General features: G+C 43.1%; 1 protein-coding gene across 1 annotated transcript in view; it reads left to right on the forward strand.

The window, feature by feature from the left end:
• SH3RF3 (SH3 domain containing ring finger 3) overlaps window positions 1–25725 on the forward strand; it is a gene marked incomplete at its 5' end in the record, with an annotated part of 391834 nt that extends 366109 nt beyond the window's left edge. Inside the window, 2 exons of the mRNA XM_084235093.1 lie at window positions 11500–11831; window positions 25442–25725. Coding sequence (XP_084091219.1) covers window positions 11500–11831; window positions 25442–25610 — 501 coding nt within the window. The 3' untranslated portion in view covers window positions 25611–25725. The remainder of the gene's footprint in view (window positions 1–11499; window positions 11832–25441) is intronic.
• Between the last annotated feature and the right edge of the window lie 316 nt (window positions 25726–26041).

Raw genomic sequence — 26041 nt, forward strand, 5'->3', positions numbered from 1 at the left:
CCACGCAAACGGGGGTAAGAAGGGAAATACGGTGTGGAAAAGACCCAATCCTGGAACTGAGAGCCAGGCGCAAGATCCCGGGCATGGGATGCAGCATAGCAGCGGGCACTGCACAGGGTGACAGCCAGCGTTTTGGGTCTGATAGCCCTGGAACTGAGACCTAGAGTGCAGAATTCAGGGCGTTGCATCCATATAGCTGTGGCCACAGCACCCAGTGAACACGGGGCAGACACAGCACCCAACTTGAATAAGAGCCCCTGTGTTGAGGTGCTCCCCTCTTTACCCACTCCTTTTCTCAGAGAACCACTGGAAAAAAGCACAGGTCAGCAAGTACGGGTCTCTGGCGCCACCTCGTGACCAGAACAGAATCACCAACTAGCTGATTCCCTGCTGGAATCAGTAAATACAGAGGGAGGGAACCCTAAGGGACAGTGCCCATTAACACAGCATCAATACCCTGGTGGAGTTTTGGCCTACCAGTGCTGGTCTCAGTCTGGTAAACAGTTTCTGACACACCTAAAGGAGCACCCCAAAGAGATGCCTGCCAACACCAGTGGCACAATGTCCCCAACGCATAGAACTACTTAGAAAGCAAACAACAGGAAGAAAAAAATAAATAAATAGCCAAGCAAGCCCTCAGGAGAAGGACACACCACAAAAAGAAATACAGTCACCAGAGCTCAACAATGACATGGAAGTACTTGGCCTATCAGATAGAGAATTAATGATCATCATGATTAAAAAGCAGAAAGAAAATGAAAAGGGAAAAAATGATCTGAGACAAATAATCACTGAACTGAAGAATGAAATTGAGACCTTAAGAAAGGAAAGAAGAAATGCAGGAGATTAATAGATTACTAGAGAAGATAAAGAACTCTGGGAAAAGCAGAATTGATGAAATGGAAGAACGGATCAGTACTATCAAAGATACAGAAATAAAATGAGCCAAAGAGAAAAGGAGAGAGAAGTGCAAATGAAGCAGTATGAAGATACTCTTAGACAATTATCAGACTCCATGAAGAGAGGAAATGTAAGAGTTATAGGTATTCCAGAAGGTGAGGAGAGAGACAAAGGAACTGAGAAATTATTCAAGGAGATAATTGAAGAAAACTTCCCAAGCATAAAAAAGGAGATCACTACAGACATACAAGAAGTGAGAAGAACTCCCAGTTACCATAATGAAAAGAAAACTAAAGCAGGACACATAATAGTGAAGCTTGCAAGAATCCAAGACAAGGAAAAAATAATGAAACTGGCAAGGGGGACGAAACAGATAACTTGTAAGGGAAAACCAATAAGGTTTACTTAAGACTTCTCCAAAGAAACATTATGGGCAAAAAGAGAATAGAGCAACATAATCAGCAAACTTCAACACAGCAAATGCCAACCAAGAATACTTTACTCTGCAAAGTGCTCCTTCCTCTACAAAGAAAAAATATGGACCTTTTCAGACAAACAGAAACTCCAGAAATTCATTACAACTAAACCCCCACTCCAAAAAATTCTACAAGAAGTCCTAATGCCACAACCAACAGAATAATGAACAAGAAGAATAGAATAAAGCAAGGAATAAGGGTCTCCCTGGTGGCGCAGGTGGTTGAGCACTGCATTGTGAAGCTGTTCGCAGCCTCTGTAGCACTGGTTCCATCCTGGCCTGCCAGCGAGAATCCCACATGGTGCAGCAGACCTCTCCTGTCTCACCCACTGCTCCCTTCAGCAGTGTATTTCATCAGTCTGCCTGTTCTGTTCCCCACTGTCTCTGGTGAATCCTCTCACCCTCCTACGCATCTGGCCTGTACCCCAGTTCTTGTATAAATAAATAAATATTTAAAAAAATAAAGCAAGGAATAAAAATCACAAAAAGAAAACCAAAAAATGGCAAATACATATGCCAACATATCAATATTAACTCTAAATGTAAATGGATTAAACTCTTCAATAAAAAGACACAGAGTTGCAGGTTGGATTAAAAAACAAAATCCAAACTTCTGCTGTCTCCAGGAAACACATTTAACCACAAAAGATAAACATAGACTTAAAGTAAAAGGTTGGAAAACAATCCTACCAGCAAATGGACCAAAAAAGAAGGCAGGAACAGCCATACTTATATAAGATGAAATAGACTTCAAATTAAAAAAGGTAAAAAGAGTCATAGCTGGACACTATATTATGATCAAGGGGACAATATATCAGGAAGCTGTAACACTCATCAACATATACTCACCAAATGAAGGGGCACCAAAATATATCAGACAATTATTATCAGCTCTGGAAACAGACATTAAAGAAAATCATATATAGTGGGAGATTGCAACACCCCGCTCTCACCAATGGACAGATCAACGAGACAATAAACAAAGACACTAGATTCCTAAATAAACACATAGAACCCATGGACTTAACAGACATCTGTAAGACACTGCTCCCTAAAAAATTCAAGTATACATTTTTCTCAAGTGCACATGGATCATTCTCCAGAATCAGTCTCATACTGGGCCATAAGTAAAACATCTACAGATATAGGAAGATCAAAATGATTTCAACTATCTTCTCCGATCATAAAGGCATCAAGCTGGAAATAAATCATTAAAAGAAAACAAGGAACCCTCCCACTTCATGAGATTGAAATCCACACTGCGGGAAGACCACTGGACTAATGAGATCAAAGAAGAAATTTAAAAATAGTTTGAGTTGAATGACAAGGAAGACACCACTTTCCAGAATGCATGGGATGCAGCAAAAGCAATAATAAGAGGAAAATATATATCAATAAAGACTCACATGAAGAAACAAGAAAGAACTCAAAGAAACAACCGAATCTCTCATCTCAAAGAGCTAGAAAAAGAACAATAAAAAAAAACCTAAAGCCAGTAGGAGAAAGGAAATAATAAAAATCAAAGCAGAAATAAATGAATTAGAAATTAAAAAAAATCCAAAAGATCAATGAACCCAAAAGTTGGTTCTTTGAGATTCGGTTGTTTCTTTGAGTTCTTTCTTGTTTCTTCATGTGAGTCTTTATTGATATATATTTTCCTCTTATTATTGCTTTTGCTGCATCCCATGCATTCTGGAAAGTGGTGTCTTCCTTGTCATTCAACTCAAACTATTTTTAAATTTCTTCTTTGATCTCATTAGTCCAGTGGCACAGCTGTTGAGCGCTGGGTTGTGAAGCTGCCCGCAGCCTCTGCAGTGCTGGTTCGATCCCCGGCCGCCTGCAAGGGTCGCACATGGCATGCAGACCTCTCCTGCTGCGTCTGCTGCTCCCCTCAGCAGTGTATTTCATCAGTTTGCCTGTTCTGTTCCCTATTCTGTCTCTGGTAAATCCTCTCATCCTCCCGTGCTTCTGACTGTACCCAGTGCTTGCATAAAAAAAAAAAAATTCAAAAGCTGGTTTTTTGAAAAGATAAACAAAACAGACAAACCTCTAGCCAGGCTCACAAAGAAAAAACAGGAGAAAACACATATAAATAGGATTATAAATGAAAGATGAAAAATCACAACAGACTCAGTAGAAATTAACAGAATAATCTGAGATTACTATGAACACTTATATGCAAACAAATTCAACAATCTAGAAGAGATGGACAAATTCCTAGAATGATATAATCATCCAAAGCTGGACAAAGAAGAAATAGAACAAATAAACAGACCAATCACAAGCAGTGAAATTGAGGCAGTAATCAAAGCACTCCCCAAAAACAAAAGCCCTGGTCCAGACAGCTTCACAATGAATTCTACCAAATGTTCAGCAGTGAATTAGTGCCTATCCTACACAAACTCTTTCAGGAAATTGAAAAAGAAGGACTACCAAATACGTTCTACGAAGCCAACATTACACAAATACCAAAACCAAACAAAGACAGCACAAAAGAGAAAATTACAGGCCAATCTCCCTAATGAACACTGATGCAAAAATCCTCAACAAAATCCTTGCCAACAGAATCCAACAATGCATCAAAGGGATAGTACACCACGATCAAGTGGGATTCATCCTAGCAGCAGAAGAATGGTTCAACATAAGAAAATCAATCAGTGTAATCCAACACCAAAAAGAAAAATAAAAGCCATATGATCATATCAATAGATGCTGAGAAAGCATTCAACAAAGTCCAATATCCATTTGTGATGAAGGCCCTTGAAATTCTCGGGATAGAAGGAACATACCTTAACATGATAAAAGCCATATACGACAAACCCACTGCCAATATTATTCTCAATGGTGAAGACCTTTTCTTCATAATCAAGAACAAGACAAGGATGTCCTCTCTCACCACTGCTTTTCAATATAATACTGGAGGTCCTAGCCAGGGCAATAAGACAAGAGAAAGACATACCAGGAATCCAAATAGGGAAAGAAGAAGTAAAACTATCATTATTTGCAGACAATATAATAATATACAGAGAGAACCCTAAAAACTCCACAGATAAACTACTCACAATAATTAACCAGTTCAGTAAAGTAGCAGGATACAAAATCAACACAAAAATCAGTAGCCTTCCTATACACAATCAATCAATCTGAAGAAGAAGAACTCAAGAAAATGATCCCTTTTATAATTGAAACAAAAAAAAATCAAATATTTGGGAATAAACCTAACAAAAGAGGTGAAAGACCTATACAAAGAAAATTATAAAAAAAACTGTTAAAAGAAATAGAATAAGACACAAAGAAATGGAAAGACAGCCCCTGCTCATGGATTGGAAGAATTAACATTATTAAAATGGCTATCCTAACAAAAGCAATAAACAGGTTCCACTCTATTCCAATAAAAATCTCAGTGACATTCTTCAAAGAAATAGAACAAATACTGATGAAATTCATATGGAACCACAAAAAAACCACAAATAGCCAAAGCTCTACTGATGAAAACAAAGGAGAAAGGAGGTCTCACACTTCCAAACTTCAAGCTATACTACAAAGACATAATAATTAAAACAGTTTGGTATTGGAACAAAAACAGATACACAGACCAATGGAACTGAATAGAGAGCCCAGAAATAAAGCCACACTTATATGAACAACTAATCTTTGACAAAGGAGCAAAGACTATGCAATGGAACATGGATAGTTTATTCAATAAATGGTGCTGGGAAAACTGGACCTCCACATGCAAAAAAAAAAAAAAAATGAAACTAGATCACTACGTCTCACCATGCACAAAAAATCAACTCAAAATGGATAAAAAAACTGGACATAAGACCTGAAACCATAAAATATATAGAAGAAATATAGGTAAAACACTACAAGACATACATCTAGAAACATCCAAAGCAGTGATAGTGAAGGCAAAGATAAACACTTGGGATTACATCAAACTGAAAAGCTTCTGTACAGCCAAAGAGACATTAACCAAAACAGAGAGACACCCCACTGATTGGGAAAAAATGTTTGCACTCCATTCAACTGATAAGGGACTGATCACAAAGATACACAAACAACTCACACAGCTAAACAAAAACAAAATAAACAATCCAGCCAAGAAATGGGCAGAAGAACTTAAAAAGACATTCCCCCAAAAAGGAAATGCAAATGGCCAACAGGCATATGAAAAAAAGTTCAACATCCCTTATCATCAGGGAAATGCAAATCAAAACCACACTGAGATACTACCTTACACCAGTAAGAATGGCACATATCAAAAAAACTAGCCACAACAAATGTGAGGATGTGGTAAAAAGGAACTCCCTACATTGCTGGTGGGAGTACAAAATGGTCCAACCACTATGGAAAGCTGTCTGGACATTCCTCAGTCTACTAAAAATGGAGCTACAATATGACCATGCCTAGGGTGGGCAATTCCACTCCTAGGGATCTACCCAAAGGACACAAAAACATGATTCAAAAGAGTACCTGTCACCTATGTTTATTGCAGCACTATTTACAACAGGTAAAACCTGGAAACAACCCAAATGCCCAAAAATCAATGACTGGATCAAGAAGATGTGGTATATATACACAATGGAATATTATTCAGCAATCAAAAAAGATAAACTCACGCATGTCAGTGTTCGCAGCTCACCTCTTGGTGTGGGGGCAGCACTTTCCCAGTTCCAAGCAGTCTTGGTTGAAGCAAAGATCCCTATTATAAAATGGCAAGTCAGAAGGGCACTCCCTGCACCCGCAGTCTGTGCTGGCAGTGGCCAGATCTCCCTCTGGGCTCCAACTGACAGCCAGACAGTGCCTGGTGTGTGGGGGCTTTTCAGCTCACCTCTGGCTGTGGTGGCAGCTATTTCTCAGCTCCAAGCAGTCTCAATTGATGCAAAGATCCCTATTCTAAAATGGCGAGTCGGAAGAGCGGTCTCTGCTTCTTTCCACTCTCTCTGCTTCTCTGATGCATGGTCCTCTGCCGCCACGCTCTGTTCTCTGCTGCCCCGCTCTGTTTCTGCTGCTGCTGCCGTCTCGGTGACACCACCCTTATATATAGCGCAGCATCTCAGCCTAGGTGCACCCACTTACGCATGCCCACACCCTACTCCAGGTGTCTGCCATCAGGCACACGTGTAAGCCACAGGTGAGGATCTTAGATGCCAATGGCAGTAAGGCGGAAAAACCTGACAATTTCCATTTACCCTACAGTTACTGTTTTTCCCTTGATGTGTCTAAAATTCTATCCTCCTGTGGTGGAGGGCTGAGGGTACATTGGTCATGGGTGTGGTGTGGTGACATGCATCTAAGGAGGTATGATCCTATGCCTTTGAATCACACACAGTGTTGTAAACCAGTGTTACCTCAATACAAAAATAAAACAAAATTCTGTGCTTTTCATTGGCTTTCAATATTTTATTATGATGTGTCCTGGACTGTGTCGGTTTGGTATTATATTGTTTGGCATTCTTTTGACTTCCAGGACCAGAACATGTGAGTCATCCCAGTGAGATGATATTCAGCAATCATTTCTTTAAATAAATTTTTATTTTTAAAATTCTTTCATCTCTTTGATCTGCTTGTGTGTTCTCTGCCACTGTGCTTTCAGCTTACAATTCTCCCCACTGTTTGAATATATCTACTATTGAGGCCTCTACTATACTTTTTAGTTTATACGTATTTTTTTTTAATCTGTTAGTTCTAGTTTTAACAGTCTATATTTTCTCAGTCTTCATTGTGTTTCTGTTTTACATCAACCATTGTTTTTCTTAATTCAGCAAGCATGGTATAACTTAAAATGCCTTAATCATCTTAAATGCCTCTTCAGGCATATTCTGTAGTTCTGCTAGATTAAGAATTCTCTAACAATTGATTCTTCTGTCTCTTCATTTTTAATTTTAATGGATTGCAATAGGAAGTTTCCTTTTTTTATTTTCATAAATTGACTCGATAGCCCTTTGTAGTGGCAGGAAGGCCACAGGTAGGATCTCTATGATTTGAGCAGAGTAGAGGAGGAGTCCTGGAGGCCTCAGTGGCTTTTTCATGCTTTTATTGGGATTTACCAAGTACACGGCAGGCAGAGGTGCTGGAGGGCCAGGAGGCTGGCAGGCCTCCTAGGCCCCGGCAAATCTTCACTCTTTCTGGGCTCTCTGGTGTTCTCTCATGGCCTCTGCTTCTCTGCTGGTTCTCCTTCTGGTGGTTCTCTTTCTGCTTCTGCTGGCATCCCCATAATGCTGCCCTTATAAGCCCAGTCTTAGTCCAGGTGTAGCCCACCTACCTATGCCCACACTCTAGGTGCCTGCCATCAGGCATGCATTTGGACCACAGGGACCTATCATCAATCCTAAAGGTGGGAGGGCAGAAAAGCCTGATAATTTACTTGCCCTCCCTACAGAAAGCTGCATATAATCCTATATTGTTTAGCAAAGTTCTTTAGGTGTCTATTCATAGGCTGCTGACTTAGCATTTGTTCAGACAGCTGAGGATGGTGCCAATAAATGGTAATAGGAAGGTAGAACCAGGTAGTAGGGCACTGAAATGTAATCTCTGGTGAGCATTGTAGGGTCAGGATAGAACACAGTGCAGGTTTTCTGATCCCATGCAGACCGGGTAGAGGAGGAGTCAGAGTCCTTAGTAGTTTTGCAGGTTTTTTATTGGGGTTCACCAGGCATATGGCAGGCAGGGGTGCTGGCTGGGGGGCTGGGAGGCTGGCAGGCCTCCCAGCCCCCAGCAAGTCTTCACTCTATCTGGGCTCTCTGGTGTTCGTTCTGCTGCTTCTCGGCTTCTCTTTCGGCTTCTGCTTCGGCTTCTACAGCTGCTGCTGGCGTCCCCGTGACGCCGCCCTTAAAAGCATAGTCTTAGCTCAGCTGAATCCCATCTACCTATGCCCACACCCTATTCCAGGTGCCCGCCATCAGGCATGCATTCAGGACAAGGATCCATCATCTATCCTGATGGTGGGAGGGCAGAAAAGCCTGACATTTTCTTTACCCTACAAGCATCAAATGTTCAGGTGTCCTGCTGTGCCATGGGTCCCTGAGTTGTGTGATGGGGATCCACAGTGATCCCTTTTCCTAGCAAGTCAACCTCTACCCAATGTTGAACATTGGATGTAGTGCTGGGTGAGGACTATATTGAGAAAAGTCCACAAGTTGGGAATTATTTTCTTTTTGTTTTGAATATAGAACCTTACACTGAACCTTAACCTTGCTCCTGTTACTAAGAACCAGATGCTTAAGCTCTGGTTAATAAGAACATTGACTTATTGCCTTGACCTTAGCTCTGGGGATTAAGGCAGGTGTTTTGAATAGCATAGCTGCAAATAGTAGCCTCGTCTATGAAGAGTCACAGGTGATCCTATTTGACTCTGGCTTCTGATTCAGGTCCCAACTGTTCTTTTTTAAAAGATTTATTTTTATTTATTTATGCATACAAGAGCTAGGGTGTAGGCCAGAGGGGAGAGGGTGAGAGGATTTACCAGAGACAGAGTGGGGAGCAGAACAGGCAGATCTACTGAGATACATGGTGTAAGGTCAGGAATAGGACACAGTGCACGTTTCCTGATCCCATGCAGACCGGGTAAAGGAGGAGTCAGAGTCCTCAGTGGGTTTTTGCAGGTCTTTTATTTGGTTTGACCAGGTACACGGCAGGCAGGGGTGCTGGCTGGGGGGCTGGCAGGCTGGCAGGCCTCCCAACCTCCAGCAAGTCTTCACTCTCTCTGGGCTCTCTGGCGTTCTCTGCTTCTGCTTCGGGCTTCTTCTCTTTCAGTTTCTGCTGCTTCTCCTGGCGTCCCCGTGATGCTGCCATTAAAAAGCACAGTCAGCGCAGGTGTACCCACTTCAGGTGCCCGCCATCAGGCATGCATTCAGGATCACAGGGTTCCCTCATCTATCCTGATGGCGGGAGGGCAGAAAAGCCTGATTTTTTATCTTACCCTACACATGGCTAAGGGGAGGAGCAGGCGATACAGGAGACGTCTGCTGTGCCACGTGGGTCAGCTCCCTAGCCGGGTCCATGTTACAGCAGCTGGGATAGCTTGATAGTGCTGAGACTTAACCCCTGAGCAGGGAGGCCCGCATCTGTTCTTAATTGGAACTTCAGGTTCAAGGCAGTAGTCATTACTCCGTACCTTATTCCTCTAGTTCTCCAGTAACACACCTTCTGCCCTGCACGCCAATTCTGTGTGCTGCCTTTTCTAATGCAGTGTCTAGTCTCCGAAGCGCAGAGGGACTATACAGTAGTCTCCCTTTTGTGGGTTTCATTGCACCAGTATTGCTGCAAACACAGTTTAATTATAGTTTTTCCTAAAACTGTTTGCCTCACAGTTGTAATTTACTGTTGTAATTTTGTTGTTGTAGGAAATGACCAGGTTTTTTTCTACCCTCCCACCATTAGCATCAGTGATCGACACCTGTGGTCTTACACACCTGCCTGAGGGTAGCACCTGGAGTGTGGTGTGTGCGCATGCATGAGCCAGGAGGCTGAGTGTGCCCTTGCCATGGCAGAGGACCATAGGGCAGAGTGCAGTGGAGAGTGTCAGAGATCAGCTATGAGAAGGAAGAGCATATGGGGACTCGCAGAGGGGCCCAAGTTGCTGGCTTGTTTCTCCACCAGTGGGGATGATGCCAAGGACTCCAAGGTGCTCTTTGAAACTGCCTGAACAGATGATGAACCTACCCAGCCTCGGATGGTTGCAGAACAGTTGTGAATATGCAGAGGAAGTAAACCCAGCATATCCACTCTGCTGCTGTTTTGCCAGACCTCTATGTTTGTCACACTGCCACTGTTTTCCACCATTCTCCCACCTAGCTTCCAGTGAACACTAGAAAACTAAATTCCACTAAGGTCATAAAAAATTCCAGACAAGCACATTGTTATAAATGTACCTTCCTGTATGTATACATTCTCTCTCTTTCACACACATCTATGGATCACATATACAGAATATGAGTCACATCACATATACAGATATGAGTCACATCACATATACAGATATAAGTCCTCATAAATATACCTAGAGCCCAATCTCAAATGAATGCAACATTGTACCTAGCATTTTCTTCTTCATTATCACTATGTTCCACTGCTGAGGAAAGCTGAGCCTGAGATGCCTGCTTATGTGCTGCACAGTATTCAGGGAAGACAGAAGACGGTCCCAGCCACCAATGGACACTGCCTGTCTGGGTTGGTGTTGCTGACCTAGTCTGCTCTGAGCCCATACAACATGAGAATAAAGGGAGAAACTAAGTAAGAATCAAGATATTACTGAGTCTGGGACATCAGATGGAAATCCTATGCTGGGGTCCCACCTGCAGATGACCTCTTATGGTCAGTGGGGAAAGTGTTCGGTAAGAAGTAGAAATGAGTTATATCCCTGGCCTGATAGCATAATGAGGTGGTGTTTGAGATAAGTCTTGTGATTGTAAGGGCAAACCCTTCTGACTGGTTTGCTGGTTTTGTATGTGATGACTGTGCCCAAATGTCACAGTTCCATAATAGACCTTTCTCTTAAGTTAGGTAGATTAGCCGCGTGTTTGCAGAGTGAAGAAGTTTGCCAGGATATTTCCGAGTGAGGGAATTCATACCCTCAGCTTTGGGACAGGCACCCCTCCCTGATCTGCAAATGAATTTCCCAAGGAATACATGTGGTATAGTGCTGCCCGGGGGTTCCAAATGAAACTGTGTGCAGGATACATGTGCTTTGGCCTAGAAACCCAGGGATTGGGGGAACTAATCTTAGGAAGCCTAATGTAAATAATTGACACCAAATTAAGCTGACTACTGGCTCCTCTGACAGAGCAAATAAAGTCAGTAGGCTGGGATGCAGTCCTGCAATGTGAGGTTAGCCATGTTGTTGGTAACTGCCCCCTACCCAGCATCCTCTCCTCATAGAGGTACCACCTGACCTGCCCCAGGGATGTCCTGGGCTTGGGTTTATTATGGGTACTTCTGCCAGGTTTGGAGAATGAAGGAAAACAAGAATTGGAAAAGCTTTTGTTCTTAGCTTTGTTTTCTTCCTCTAACCAGTTTTATGAGATTTTTGAAGTTTACAAGTAGGATCATTCAGCCACTTTATTAAAAACAAGGATATTTAGAAGCACTAACCCATTTGATTTTGTTTTGTGTTTCTCCAGAAAGAGAAGAAGAGCGGGCTACTAAAACTGCTAGCTGGGGCATCTGCCAAAAAGAAGTCTCGCTCTCCTCCATCCATTTCTCCAACCCATGACACCCAGATGGCAGGGGATGCCTCTCTCCAGGGTGCAGTGGGACCTGAAGTGTCCTCACTCTCCATCCATGGCAGGGCAGGGTCCTGCCCCATAGAGAGCGAGATGCAGGGCGCAATGGGGCTGGAGCCCCTACACAGAAAGGCTGGCTCCCTGGATCTTAACTTCTCATCCACTTCCAGGCAAGCACCTCTATCAATGGCTGCCATCTGCCCTGAACCCAAACCACTGCCCAGGGAGAGGTAAGGAGGGAGAAGGGGGTTGGTGCAGGTTGGTCTCTTAGGTATAGAGAATAAGAACATGGGGGTTTTCAGAAGACAGCCCTCACCATTCACAGCTACTTATTTTCTGAGCTTGGATAGTGAGTGTAGGATAAAAAGGATTAGAGAATGAACATGAGCATATTTCATGTCCTGAAGCCACGTGGGTCCTGAATTTCAGATTTACAAAGGATTCATCCAGAAATTTGACAGATAAAATCGATTAGTTAGGTACTGTGTCCCCTCAATCTTGTGGGAATCCTGGACTGAGTCTCCTGGGCCAGTGTGACCACCCAGTGACCACCTTTTCTTGAAACCTCAGCATATCTGATGGCTTAGAGATTTATTTTATTTTACTTTATTTTTAGGGCAAGTTTATTATTAAAAGGGGAAGAGAAGACTAAAGGACACTTGCATAGAATATGCAGGCAGAAAGAACTTCCTAACATCTTAGAATTTGAAATCATGAACCCGAGATTGATTTTAAAGACATGTAATCTGTTGGGTTAAACCATATGAGCGTTCCAATATTCATCTGCTTTTTCTTTAACAAAATTCAGCAATTTCATAGCATTTAGGTTTTTACAGATCAGGAAGCTGAGTCCAACTGAGGTGATGTGCCTTCTGAGGCCATGGTGTTTCAGAGACTGCCATCTTGCCCTGTAGATTAGCCCATTACTGATTCTTATAGATCTCAGGTGAGGGCTGGAGGGCAATATGGAGAGAAGTGATGTGGCAAATAGGGATGGCAGAGAAGGTCCTTCTCATTGGTATGCTGCTTATGTTTTAAAAATGTGAATTGCCTCCTGAGAAGACAATGCTGGCATCTCTGTCAGGACCCTTCTCCCTCTCAGCTACACTGGCTGAGGGCCAGCTCTCCTGCTTTAGCCTGAGAAGTCAACACTGTTCTGAGCATCTTGGTCCTAGCAAGATCTCTGTGCAGGGCCTGGTGATAAACACCACAGATGTACAAGTCACAGGGGCCTGTCATACCTACAATTCCCTGTCTTTGTAGCAGGCAGCAGCCACAGATAAGATGCACACAGCAGGGATGGGTATTCCCAGAAAACTCTACCAAGGACACTGAAATTTAAACTTTATATAATTTTATATCTCAAAACATTTTTCTTCTTTTGATTTCTTCTTCAACCATTTATACATGTAACAATATTGTTAGCCCTCAGATCACAAAAGTTAGTCAAAGTCCACACTCTGCCAACCCCAGTCTGGATCATTGGTTTTAGAGCTGAGTCCATGAGTGCATTTGTATCTAGGACCACTGGGAGAACAGCTCTCTTTCCAGGGCAGTGGAGGTACATCATGGGCTGACAGTTACTGGTTTCTGATTGAGTGAAAATAAGAATAATAGCTAGAATTTTTGAGTGTCTATACAGGGTAATTTCAGAATACTCAGCAATTAATGTGTCTCCTCATTCTATAGATGAGGAGACTGAGTATTAGTAAGAAGCTATGTGCGCTCTTAAGTTCACACAGCTAGCTCATTAGCAGAAGAGCCAGGGATTGAACTGCAAACTCTTCAACCCCAGAATATAGGCTCTGAATCACCCTGTTTTGTGGATGCATGGTCAACAGCTACCCTGTGTATTCACCCAACACACAATGGGATCTGTGTACTCCTTTGACTTTACAAGGCAAAGACATTCACAGCCCTACTAGGTATGGGCGTCTAGTTCTGGATCCTCCACAACAGATCCTGGAGAAGGATCTATCCTCTCCTTGATGCTCCTGTGTCCCTACTCAGTCAAAACAGGCCCCCTTATGATGAAGTGCCTTCCCCATAGAAAGTGTCTAAGGTTCACAACAAGCACACCACACACACACACACACACACACACCATATACACACCACACACACAAACCACACAAATGCCATAAACACATTAACTACTCATGTATACTATTCCATATCCCACACAACAAATATCATATTCTCACTCTCTCCCTGTCCGCTTTCCCTTCGAAGAGTTCCTCCTCCACCTTGGGCAGTTCTTCCATGTCAGGACCTTCCTTCCACAGGACCATTCCCATAACTGAATTCTGAATGTGGATCCCAGTCCTTTCTTCCCAGATAACAAAGTTGGTGGCTCCCAAGAGTGGCAGACTTTTAGATATTTCTAAAATACTCTCATGTCTCCCCAGTTTTCCAATCTCCTTAGACCCTTCAACTTTTTCTTCAAATACATGATATACCTGATTTCCAGTCTCCTCAAAAAAACAAAAAAAGGTTTTAAAGACACTGTTCTATAAAGTCATGGAAGGCTGATTACTAGAGAAATTTAGGGAGTTACTGTCATTCTGCATATTCCATCTAATCGGGGCTTATTGTACCCAGAGATTTTTACACCCTCCCTGTCCCCAGCACTATGCACTATGCTTCTTAGAGACCAGAAGCCTGAAATCAAACCTAATGAGTCCCTACAACCCTCTCCTCACCCTGTGCAGCCCTTGGGCAGCTCCTGTCCTGGGAAGCCTGGCAGGTTGGTACTAAGGTTTTTTTTGTTTGTTTGTTTTAAAGATTTATTTATTTATTTATACAAGCACTGGGTACAGTCAGAAGCACGGGAGGGTGAGAGAATTCACCAGAGCCAGAGCAGGGAGCAGAGCAGGCAGAAGGACCGAAGTACACTGCTGAGGGGAGCAGCGGGCGGCAGGAGAGGTCTGCACGCCATGTGGGACCCTCCTCCAGTGGCCAGGGAGCAGCCAGGGATCGAACCGGCACCGCAGAGGCTGCAGGCAGCTTCACAACCCAGCGCTCAACCTCTGCTGCGCCACCAGGGAGGCCCAGGTACTAAGGTTTTGACCATGAAAATGCTTATCTTGGAAATGGAATCAACATGGCAGCGGGGAAATGCTGCGAGTAAGACCTCCCATTTAAAAAAAAAAAAAAGTGAATAGGGAGGAAAAGTGAGAACTGCGAGAACTGGGACACAGGAGATAATCAGGCAACTCTGGCAAACTGCTCGAAGAAGAAAGTTGCCATAAAAGAAGACTAGAAGGGAGGAAAGCGCAGAACCCTGCTACCCTCCCCTTCCCACAAAGTCAGCACTCTCCGACCAACAGAAAGGAAGAAAAACAACAACAATGAAAAAAAAGAAACTAAAACAACCAAAAGAACAAACTACGCATCAAGCATGACTGTGAGTGGAAAGGAACCATTTCAGGCACCGCACCCTGCGCACTGGAAATGTGGAGAACCATGCAGGAATCACTGCAGAGGTGAGCAAATGGCTCCAGGTGCCATTAGAGGAGAACAAAGACTCCCTGAGACCTACAAATAGCCTAAGGCCAGCCGGTAAGCTTGTGCAGAAAAGCAGGCACTTGAAAATCATACTCGGATCATGGATCTTGGCTGGCTGCCCAGGTCCCCATGCCTGTGACCTAGGCTTGCAGGGAGAGCGCGAGCGCGGGAGTTCTTACTGAGGTGAATGTCCCTCACTGAGTAATCAGAAACCAGGCACCAGGACTTGGGAGCAGGGTGCAAAAGGTGCCATTTCTGCAGACACAGAACTGGGCTACCGCCCACGTCCTGGATCTGAGGGCTTTGGAACTGAGACCCAGGGCAACGAAATTCAGGGCATGGGATTCCCACAATGGTGGGGCACAGGGCAGACACAGCACCCCCACGCTGTTGAGGCACTCCATGCCACTCCCACTCTGTTCCCCCAACCCACAAGGAAAAAAAAAAACAGTTCTGGAAGGATGCTAATACATATCTCTGGCGCCACCTAGTGAACAGGAAGAAAATGACCAAATCCTGATAATTGGAAACCAGGGATCCCAAAACACCCTCAGGCTGTGAAAGAGGGTGGGCCACGCAAAAGAGGGGTAAGGAGGGAAATAAGGCATGGAGTAAGACCCATCCTGGAACTGAGAGCCAGGCGAGGATCCTGGATGTGGGATGCTTCATAGCAGCGGGCACTGCACAGGGTGACAGCCAGCGTTTTGGATCTGATAGCCCTGGAACTGAGACCTAGAGTGCAGAATTCAGGGCGCGGAATATACAGCTGTGGGCACAGCGCCCGGTGAACACGGGACAGGCACAGCACCGAACTTGAATAAGAGCCCCTGTGTTGAGGTGATCCCCTGCACTCCCCTCTCCGTTACTCAGAGAACCATTGGAAAAAAGTATATGTCAGCAAGTATGGGTCTCTCGCGCCACCTCATGACCAGAACAGAATCACCAACTAGCTGATTCCCTGTTGGAACTGAGTAATACAGAGGAAAGGAACTGTAAGGGACAGTGCCCAGCAACACAGCATCAACATCCTGGTGGAGTTTTGGCCTACCAGTGCTGATCTCAGTCTGGTAAACAGTTTCGAACACTCCTAAAGGAGCACTCCAAAGAGATGCCTGGCAACACCAGTGGCACAATGTCCCAACGCATAGAACTAATTAGAAAGCAAACAACAGGGAGAAGAAAAAATATAAATAACCAAGCAAGCCCTCAGGAGAATGACACACCACAAAAAGAAATACAATCACCAGAACTCAACAATGACATGGAAGTACTTGTCGGCCTATCAGATAGAGAATTAATGATCATCATGATTAAAAACAGAAAGAATATGAAAAGGAAAAAAATGATTTGAGACAAATAATCACTGAACTGAAGAATGAAATTGAGACTTTAAGAAAGGAAAGAAGAAATGCAGGAGATTAAAAGATTACTAGAGAAGATAAAGAACTCTGGGAATAGCAATTAAAACAGAATTGATGAAATGGAAGAACAGATCAGTACTATCGAAGAGACAGAAATAAAAAGTGCCAAAAGAGAAAAGGAGAAAGAATTGAAAATGAAGCAGTATGAGAATACTCTTAGACAATTATCAGACTCCATGAAGAGAGGAAATGTAAGAGTTATAGGTATTCCAGAAGGTGAGGAGAGAGACAAAGGAACTGAGAAATTATTCAAAGAGAAAATTGAAGAAAACTTCCCAAGCATGAAAAAGGAGATGAATATAGACATACAAGAAGCAAAAAGAACTCCCAATTACCACAATGAAAAGAAAACTACAGCAAGACACCTAATAGTAAAGCTTGCAAGAATCCAAGACAAGGAAAAAATAATGAAACTGGCAAGGGGGAGAAACAGATAACTTATAAGGGAAAACCAATCAGCTTACTTCAGACTTCTCCAAAGAAACATTACGGGCAAGAAGAGAATGGAGTAATATATTCAGCAAACTTCAACACAGCAAATGCCAACCAAGAATACTTTACCCTGCATCACTCTCCTTCCTCTATGAAGAAAAAATATGCACCATCTCAGAAAAACAGAAACTGCAGAAATTCATTACAAATAAACCCCCACTCCAAAAAATTCTACAAGAAGTCCTAATGCCAAAACCAACAGAGGAATGAAAAAGAAGAACAGAATAAAGCAAGGAATAAAAATCACAAAAAAGACAAACAAAATGGCAAACACAGATGCCAACATATCAATATCAACTTTAAATGTAAATGGATTACATTCATCAATAAAAAGACACAGAGTAGCAGGCTGGATTAAAAAACAAAATCCAACCTTCTGCTGTCTCCAGGAACACGTTTAACCACAAAAGAAAAACAGACGGAAAGTAAAAGGTCAGAAAACAATCCTACAAGCAAATGGACCAAAAAAGAAGGCAGGGACAGCCATACTTTTATCAGATGAAATAGACTTCAAATTAAAAAATGTAAAAAGAGACATAGATGGACACTACATTACGATCAAGGGGACAGTACATCAGAAAGCTATAACACTCATCAACATATACTCACCGAATAAAGGGGCACCAAAATATATTAGACAATTATTATCATCAGCTTTGAAAACAGACATTAAATAAAATACATATATAGTGGGAGACTTCAACACCCCATTCTCAGTAATGGACAGATAAACAAGACAAAAATAAACAAATACTCTAGAGCCCTAAATAAAGACATAAAACTCATGGACTTAACAGACAGCTGTAGGACACTGCACCCAAAAAAATCCAACAACACATTTTTCTCAAGTGTGCATGGATCATTCTCCAGAATTGATCGCATACTGGCCACAAGACAAACATCAACAGATACATAAAGATCAAAATCATTCCAACTATCTTCTCTGATCATAAAGGCATGAAGCAGAAATATATTATGAAAAGAAACAAAGGAACCCTCCCACTTAATGGAGATTGAAATCTACACTACTGGAAGACCACTAGACTAATGAGGGGATCAAAGAAGAAATTAAAAAATAGTTTGAGCTGAATGACAAGGAGGACACCACTTTCCAGAATGTATGGGATGCAGCAAAATCAGTAATAAGAGGAAAATACATAGCAATACAGGCTCACATCAACAAACAAGAAAGAACTCAAAGAAACAAACTAATCTCACATCTCAAAGAGCTAGACTAGAAAAAGAACAACAAAAAAACCCTAAAGCCAATATAAGAAAGGAAATAATAAAAATCAAAGCAGAAATTAATGTATTGGAAATTAAAAAAAAAAAACTCCAAAAGATCAGTGAAACCAAAAGCTGGTTTTTTGAAAAAATAAACAAAATAGATAAACCTCTAGCCAGGCTCACAAAGAAAATATGGGAGAAAACACATATAAACAGGATTATAAATGAAAGAGGAGAAATCCCAAAGGACTCAGTAGAAATCAAAAGAATAATCAGAGATTATTATGAACACTTATATGCAAACAAATTCAACAACCTAGAAGAGATGGACAAATTCTTAGAACAATATAATCATCCAAAGCTGGTCAAAGAAGAAATAGAACAACTAAACAGACCAATTACAAGCAAAATTGAGGCAGTAATCAAAGCACTCCCCAAAAACAAAAGCCCTGTCCAGACAGCTTCACAAATGAATTCTACCAAATGTTCAGCAGTGAGTTAGTGCCTATCCTACACAAACTCTTTCAGAAAATTGAAAAAGAGGGCATACTACCAAATACGTTCTACAAAGCCAATGTTACACTAATACCAAAACCAGACAAAGACAGCACAAAAAAAGAAAATTACAGGCCAATCTCCCTAATGAACACTGATGCAAAAATCCTCAACAAAATCCTTGCCAACAGAATCCAACAATGCATCAAAGGGATAGTACACCACGATCAAGTGGGATTCATCCCAGGGGCACAAGGATGGTTCAACATACAAAAATCGATAAGTATAATCCAACACATCAACAAAAAGAAAAATAAAAACCATATGATCATATCAATAGATGCTGAGAAAACATTCAACAAAGTCCAACATCCATTTATGATGAAGGCCCTTGAAATTCTCAGGATAGAAGGAACATACCTTAACATGATAAAAGCCATATAGGACAAACCCACTGCCAACATTATTCTCAATGGTGAAAAGCTGAAGGCCTTTCCTTTAAGATCAGGTACAAGACAAGGATGTACTCATTCACCACTGCTCTTCAATATAGTATTGGAGGTCCTAGCCAGTGCACTAAGACAAGAGAAAGACATTCAAGGAATCCAGATAGGGAAAGAAGAAATAAAACTATCACTATTTGCAGACGATATGATAATATACATAGAGAATGCTAAAAACTCCACAGAAAAACTACTCAAAATAATCAACCAGTTCAGTAAAGTAGCAGGATACAAAATCAACACACAAAAATCAGTAGCCTTCCTATACACAAACAGTCAATCGGAAGAAGAAATAAAAAAAATCCATCCCTTTTATAATTGAAACCAAAAAAATCAAATACTTGGGAATAAACCTAACAAAAGAGGTGAAAGACCTATACAAAGAAAATTATAAAATACTGTTAAAAGAAATTGAAAGAGACACAAAGAAATGGAAAGACATCCCCTGCTCATGGATTGGAAGAATCAACATTATTAAAATGGCCATCCTCCCAAAAGCAATATACAGATTCAATGCTATTCCAATAAAAATCCCAATGACATTCTTCAAAGAAATAGAACAAATACTGATGAAATTCATATGGAACCACAAAAAAACCACAAATAGCCAAAACCCTACTGATGAAAACAATGGAGAAAGGAGGTATCACACTTCAAATTTCAGGCTATACTACCATGCCATAATAATTAAAACAGTTTGGTATTGGAACAAAAACAGACACACAGACCAATGGAACCGAATACAGAGCCCAGAAATAAAGCCACACTTATATGAGCAACTAATCTTTGACAAAGGAGCAAAGAATATGCAATGGAAAATGGACAGTTTGTTCAATAAATGGTGTTGAGATAACCTGACCTCCACATGCAAAAAAATGAAACTAGACCACTACCTCTCACTGTGCATAAAAATCAACTCAAAATGGATAAAAGAACTGGACATAAGACCTGAAACCATAAAATATAGAGAACAAAATATGGGTAAAACACTACAAGACATACATCTCAAAAACATCTTTAAAGACTCATCACCCAAAGCAGTGATAGTGAAGGCAAAGATAACCTGGGATTACATCAAACTGAAAAGCTTCTGCACAGCAAAAGAGACATTAACCAAAACAGAGAGACACCCCACTGATTGGGAAAAAATCTTTGCACTCCATCCAACTGATAAGGGCTGATCATAATGATATACAAAGAACTCACATGGCTCAACAAAAACAAAATAAACAATCCAGGCAAGAAATGGGCAGAAGAACTCAAAAGACATTTCTCCAAAGAGGAAAAGCAAATGGCCAAGAGGCATATGAAAAAATGTTCAACATCCCTTATCATCAGGGAAATGCAAATCAAAACCACACTGAGATACCACCTTACACCAGTAAGAATGGCATATATCAAAAAAAACAAGTAACAACAAATGTTGGCGAGGATGCAGTGAAAAAGTAATTCTCCTATATTGTAACTCTCTCTTTAGAGTTACTAAAGTAACTCTTATATATTGCTTATGGGAGTGCAAACTGGTCCAACCATTGTGGAAAACTATCTGGAGGTTCCTCAGTCTACTAAAAATGGAGCTACCATAAGATCTGGGAATTCCACTCCTAGGGATCTACCCAAAGGACACAAAAACAGTGATTCAGAAGAGCACCTGTACACCTGTTTATTGCAGCACTATTTATAATAGGTAAAACCTGGAAACAACATGGGTGGAGCTAGAAATAATTATGCTCAGTGAAATAAGCCAGAAGGAAAAAGAAAAATATCAGATGGTTTCACTCATAACAGGAATATAGGGAAACCAAATAAGACATCAGTGTAAAAATAATAATAATAATGACAGTACAAAACACAACAAAGCCAAAACAGACAATTATAAACCAGAGACATACTGCAGGGGAGGAGGTGGGAGCGGGGTGAGAGGGATGGAGGGAGGAGCACAGGGGACTGTGGTGATGTTGCAGGGGTGCCTTGGGGAAGGAGATTCTATGGGGACTCAATTTGAGGGGGTGGAAGGTAGAAAATATGGTCTAAAAATGATAAATGCTAAAATTTTAAAAAATGAAAAAAAAAAGAAAATATTTATCTTTAGGGTGGGCAGGTCCAGATTCCACAGACTTGCTAATAAAATCATTTCATGACTAGAGGGAGGAGCTGGGACTCCCACCTTGCAGGGGCAAGGATCCCTGCCACAAAACCCTGCCAGATACCTTGCTATTTGCAAGGCACGCTTGACTTTGTATGATGATTATGAAGTGTGTGTGTGTGGGGGGGGGTGATGGGTGAAAGCCAAGCTGAGACTGTCAGACTCAAGTTTCAACTAACAATATGCTGAAGAAGAGGAACCCACTCTCACCCTGGGATGCAGGAGAGGAGAGAGAGCTGCATGTTCTTGTTCTTTAATGTCTCCACTGTGCAAAGCCACCCTTTCTCTCCTGAGGACTTGGGAAGACAACAGAACTGTTCTTCTAACTGCCTTCAGAGGAGGGAAGTTCAGGTCGAAGGGTGCTATAGAAAGAGCTAAGTGGGAGGTTACCCAGGGGAGCATGACCATGCTGTGGATCCCTCACCCTGGCTACATGCTCTTAGCCATGCATGTCAACTCATGTCAGCCCTGAATGTCTCTACCTCACTGGAGACAGGCACACCTGCAGATTTGTAAGAACCAACCAACAAAGGTTGTAGATTAAGACTATAACCAGGATTATATGCTTCTCTTCTAAGTGGAAGAGGGAAGCAGAAGAGCAGCTCATAGCGATAAGATAGGAGAAGGTCTCAGTCTCCTACTGTCTTTGAAGATGGAGGAAAAGGCCTCCAGCTAAGGACTTTGGGCAGCTTCTAGCCATTGGAGACTCATATCCCGTAGAACCTCCAGAAGGAGCACAGTCCTGCCAACACCTGGATTTTAGCGCAGTGAGAGCCTGTGTTGGATTTCTGACTTACAGAACTGTGAGATAAGAACTGTTATATTATGCCACAGAATATGTATTATAATTTACAGCTGCAGTAGGCAACTAATACAAGTGGTATAGAATATAGTGCCCAAAATTCATTTTCAAATTCCTAGTGCATCACTGTGATGCTGATATTCCACTGGCCTGGGAACTCCTGACCCACAGCAGTACTAAAACCAGCACTCTGAAGTGCCCACCTTGTGAAGGGCTCCCAGCTGTAGAAAGGAGGCCAGGTACCTCCAATTTCACATGTAAAATTAATTCCAATATTCAGTGGTAATAAATCCTTCCGATTTTGAGCAATTTGACTCCCTGGGACTTCAATCTGAATATTAGCTGTGGTTGACTTGCCCTTAACTCTACACAGAGCAGGGTCCCATTGATTTATGACACCTGATCATGACATAGGGAAGCTAGGACAGTAGTTGGATGGACTGTCCATCCAACTCTTTGGGTCTATAAGAGGGAGTGTCAGATACCTCCACACAGCAGAGAGAGCAACCCAGTGTCTTGGAATGATGGTAACAGACATAGTGAACACTTGTCTCATATGCAGTCAGCTCATATCATCCATCTGGGCTCATTAAATCACAGAATTTCTCAGAAGCACTAAATTACTTTTTATCTAACATTACATGTTTCAAGTCGTTTGTTTCACATCTGCAGTTGAAGAAAAGCCAAAAAATATCTTCAAAGTCTGAGAAATTATCTCACTCTGCCATTTTTCCTTGGGAAGAGAGATAAAAAGGCAGCTGTGTGGAGAGGAAGGAAGGCTTCAAGAAAGCCTCAGGTGGGACAGCTGGTGTGTGTGGTCACAGGCACTCGACATGCCTCATTATGAGATGTGCCCTCAGGGAGGCGACTCTGTACAACCACAAAGTCAGCCTCAGGAGCCACCTCCCTCTCTGTCACCGCTCTCACCTGACCAGAGAAAATGGGGGCTGTGAGCTCCCCGGGACTGAGCCTGGATCTTCACCTGTGCATCATCCCCACCCCCAGTGCCAACCTTAGCTGTCTCCAACAATGGCTTCTCTGTCCCAGTCCAACCAGCTAGTTCCTGTGCAGTGAGCAGGTAGGACTGAAGAAGGATAAAATCTTTGTATTTTCACTCATCCTTAGATTTTCAGATATCAGCATACAAACATTTGCCCTTAAATGTTGAAAATCCACATTCATTGGCCCCAGCTCCTAGAATGGCATCAGTAGGTTCAGGATAGAGGCCAGGAATCTGACCAGGTGGTCCTCAAGTCAACAGTCCACACTTGCTGAGTTGGGATCACTTTTGTTTTATGATATCCTGGTTTCTTAAAGACTCTAAGTAGAACTACTTGAGGATCCTCAGGATGACAGGACCCCCGGGGATGCCTAGATGTGACATCAGGGGCCATCTGTGTGTCTGTGACTGACAGGGGAGGGAACAAGTACTCACAGCAGGCCAGCAGCCTGAGAACACAGGACAAAGTTTCTCCCACTCCCCTTCCCCCCAGCCAGTGGGCCAGGGCCACTTTCAGAGAAGAGGGGAGCAGCTGGGTATGTCTTCTCAGGGGCTCCTCCAGGCCAAGTCAGACCTCGGCCACCTGATGCCACTACCATCGCCAAGCACTTCACTTCCTCTTCTAAAGGGAAGGACAGGAGGCCCAGAGAGAGATGATTTCTGTCAAGGTCAGGAAGAAGACAGAGGGGGAAGTACACAAGCTAGTTAACTCCAGACTCATAGATGCACCTTGAGGTGTGTGTGCCTGCAGAAGAGAGACAGTACCCTGCAGATCAGGCAGGCTTGGCAGGAACAGCCTGGGAGCTGGAACAGCCTAGAACTATCAGCCTGGGGCCAGCCTTGGTTCCAAGCAAGGAGCTGCAGGACAGTCATCCTTCACACTGCTTTCCCCACTCAACCCTCCTGTTTTCCCATTGTTCTCAGGAGGGCCCCCCAGCCAACCTGTCTGAGGAATACTGGAGCTCCGCACGCTCCTGGAGATGGGGGGGGGGGTTTGGGAGGGAGAGGTTATCCTGTCTTTTAAATTCTTGCACAATTGTCACCCACTGGAAGGATTGAGGGTGGATGGCCCAGTCAGATGTTGGAGCTCACATGGCCCTGTGAGTGCCTAGAGGGAACAGCAGAAAGCACAGTCAAGCAGAAGGTCAGGAACAGAGTACCTCCTCTCAGACAGGGAAGTTGGGAGCCATAGGGTGGGGTATCAGCACCAGGTCAAGGACTAGTCTGCCCTTGGTGCTATTTTAGGAGGTGCTCAAAGCAAGCACACCTTCCTTTTAGGCTTAGGTGTCCCCTGTTGCTCCACAGATAGGTACAGGATATGGGGTAGTAGCAGACCTGCCCTGCGCTAACCCCAGGGCACTGGCTTCTTAGCAAGATGTCAGCCAGAGTGATGGGCCCTTTACTCAGATCTGGAAAGTACCTGGGCAGCACCACCGCACCACCGTGTGCTGGACCTGCCTCAGCAGAGGGTGCTTGTAGGGTCTCTGGTTAGTCAGAGGCACAGGCCCCCTTAGGCAGATTCAGGCCTGTGGTTGGATTGAATGTCATGTTGATGTGAAAAAGGGACTCTGCAAAGACCTCAGCAACTGCAGGGAAGCAAGAATGATAATGTGTGAAACGTAGGCATTATTAATGATAGAACCTCAGCTGGCTCAGATTCAAGGCCACACACAGCTTATAATTTTGTAGCACATTAAAAAAAAAAAAGTGACCATTTTACCAATACTGCTCAAAGAACCTTCAAACATTTCCCGGAGCAGCCACCTGAAATCTTTCCTCTGTCCTGCCTCTTCTGGAGATGGAAACCGACATGAAGGAGATAAGGCCAGCAAGACCAGGGTCAGGTCTCCAGGACAAAGCTGGTATCCTGGATGCTCCCAACACCTGCCCCAGGGCCGAAATGTCCACTATTGAGGTGGGTGGAAAGAAGGATAGAAGGCAAAGGGGCTATGTCTCAGGCAAGCAGTCCTGTTTCATAGATGTCCAAAAAGATACCACAGGGGAAGATTTTCAAATTTCCATTAAAATGAAAACATTTTAGAGTAATTAAATTCGCCAAAAATTAAAGATATGTAGAAAAATTTTCAAGTGTAGAAAGCAGTTCCAATTTATAATAACTTAGACCAAAGGGGGTAAAAAAAAATGAAGAGGGAAGATCAAGTCCTAGCAGGGTCCAGTCTGTGCCCTGGGCTTTGGGACGCAGAGGCTGCCAGGTCAGGCTCACCCACTGTGCTGTCTGTCCCCCAGATATCGTGTGGTGGTTTCATACCCACCCCAGAGCGAGGCAGAGATCGAGCTGAAGGAAGGTGACATCGTATTCGTGCACAAGAAGCGTGAGGATGGCTGGTACAAGGGAACCCTGCAGCGGACTGGCCGCACTGGCCTCTTCCCGGGCAGCTTCGTGGAGAGCTTCTGAGGTTGAGCTCACCATAGCCACTCTCCAGGACAAAGACCTCCCCAGGAAGCCCCAAGGCACAGGAACAGGGCCGAAGGCCAGTGAGGGTCCCAGACCCCACCCCAGGTCACATCCTCCCAAGGCACCTTGAGGGGGACATCCCAGATGGTGTGGGGGCCCAGGTAGACAGGGCCGGCCTTCACCACAACTCCCAGCAGAGAGCATACCCTGGGATTGTTTCTCAATGAAATGCCTCCCTCTGTGTAAACTGTAAAGAGAAACCTTTGGAAAGAGAACAGGCTGGCGTCAGTTGGTTTCTACTTTGTCTCTACAGCAGCTGCCTCATTGGCCATCTGAAGCTTCGGGAGTTCAGAAGCATTTTGGGGTTGGGTAGGGAAAGGGACCTAAAGCGTTTGAAGGTCTCTGGTGGCTGCCCTGGGCTCTGTTGGGGT

The sequence above is a fragment of the Talpa europaea genome (assembly GCF_964194135.1).
Source record: "Talpa europaea genome assembly, chromosome: 6".
Classification (NCBI taxonomy): Eukaryota; Metazoa; Chordata; class Mammalia; order Eulipotyphla; family Talpidae; genus Talpa; species Talpa europaea.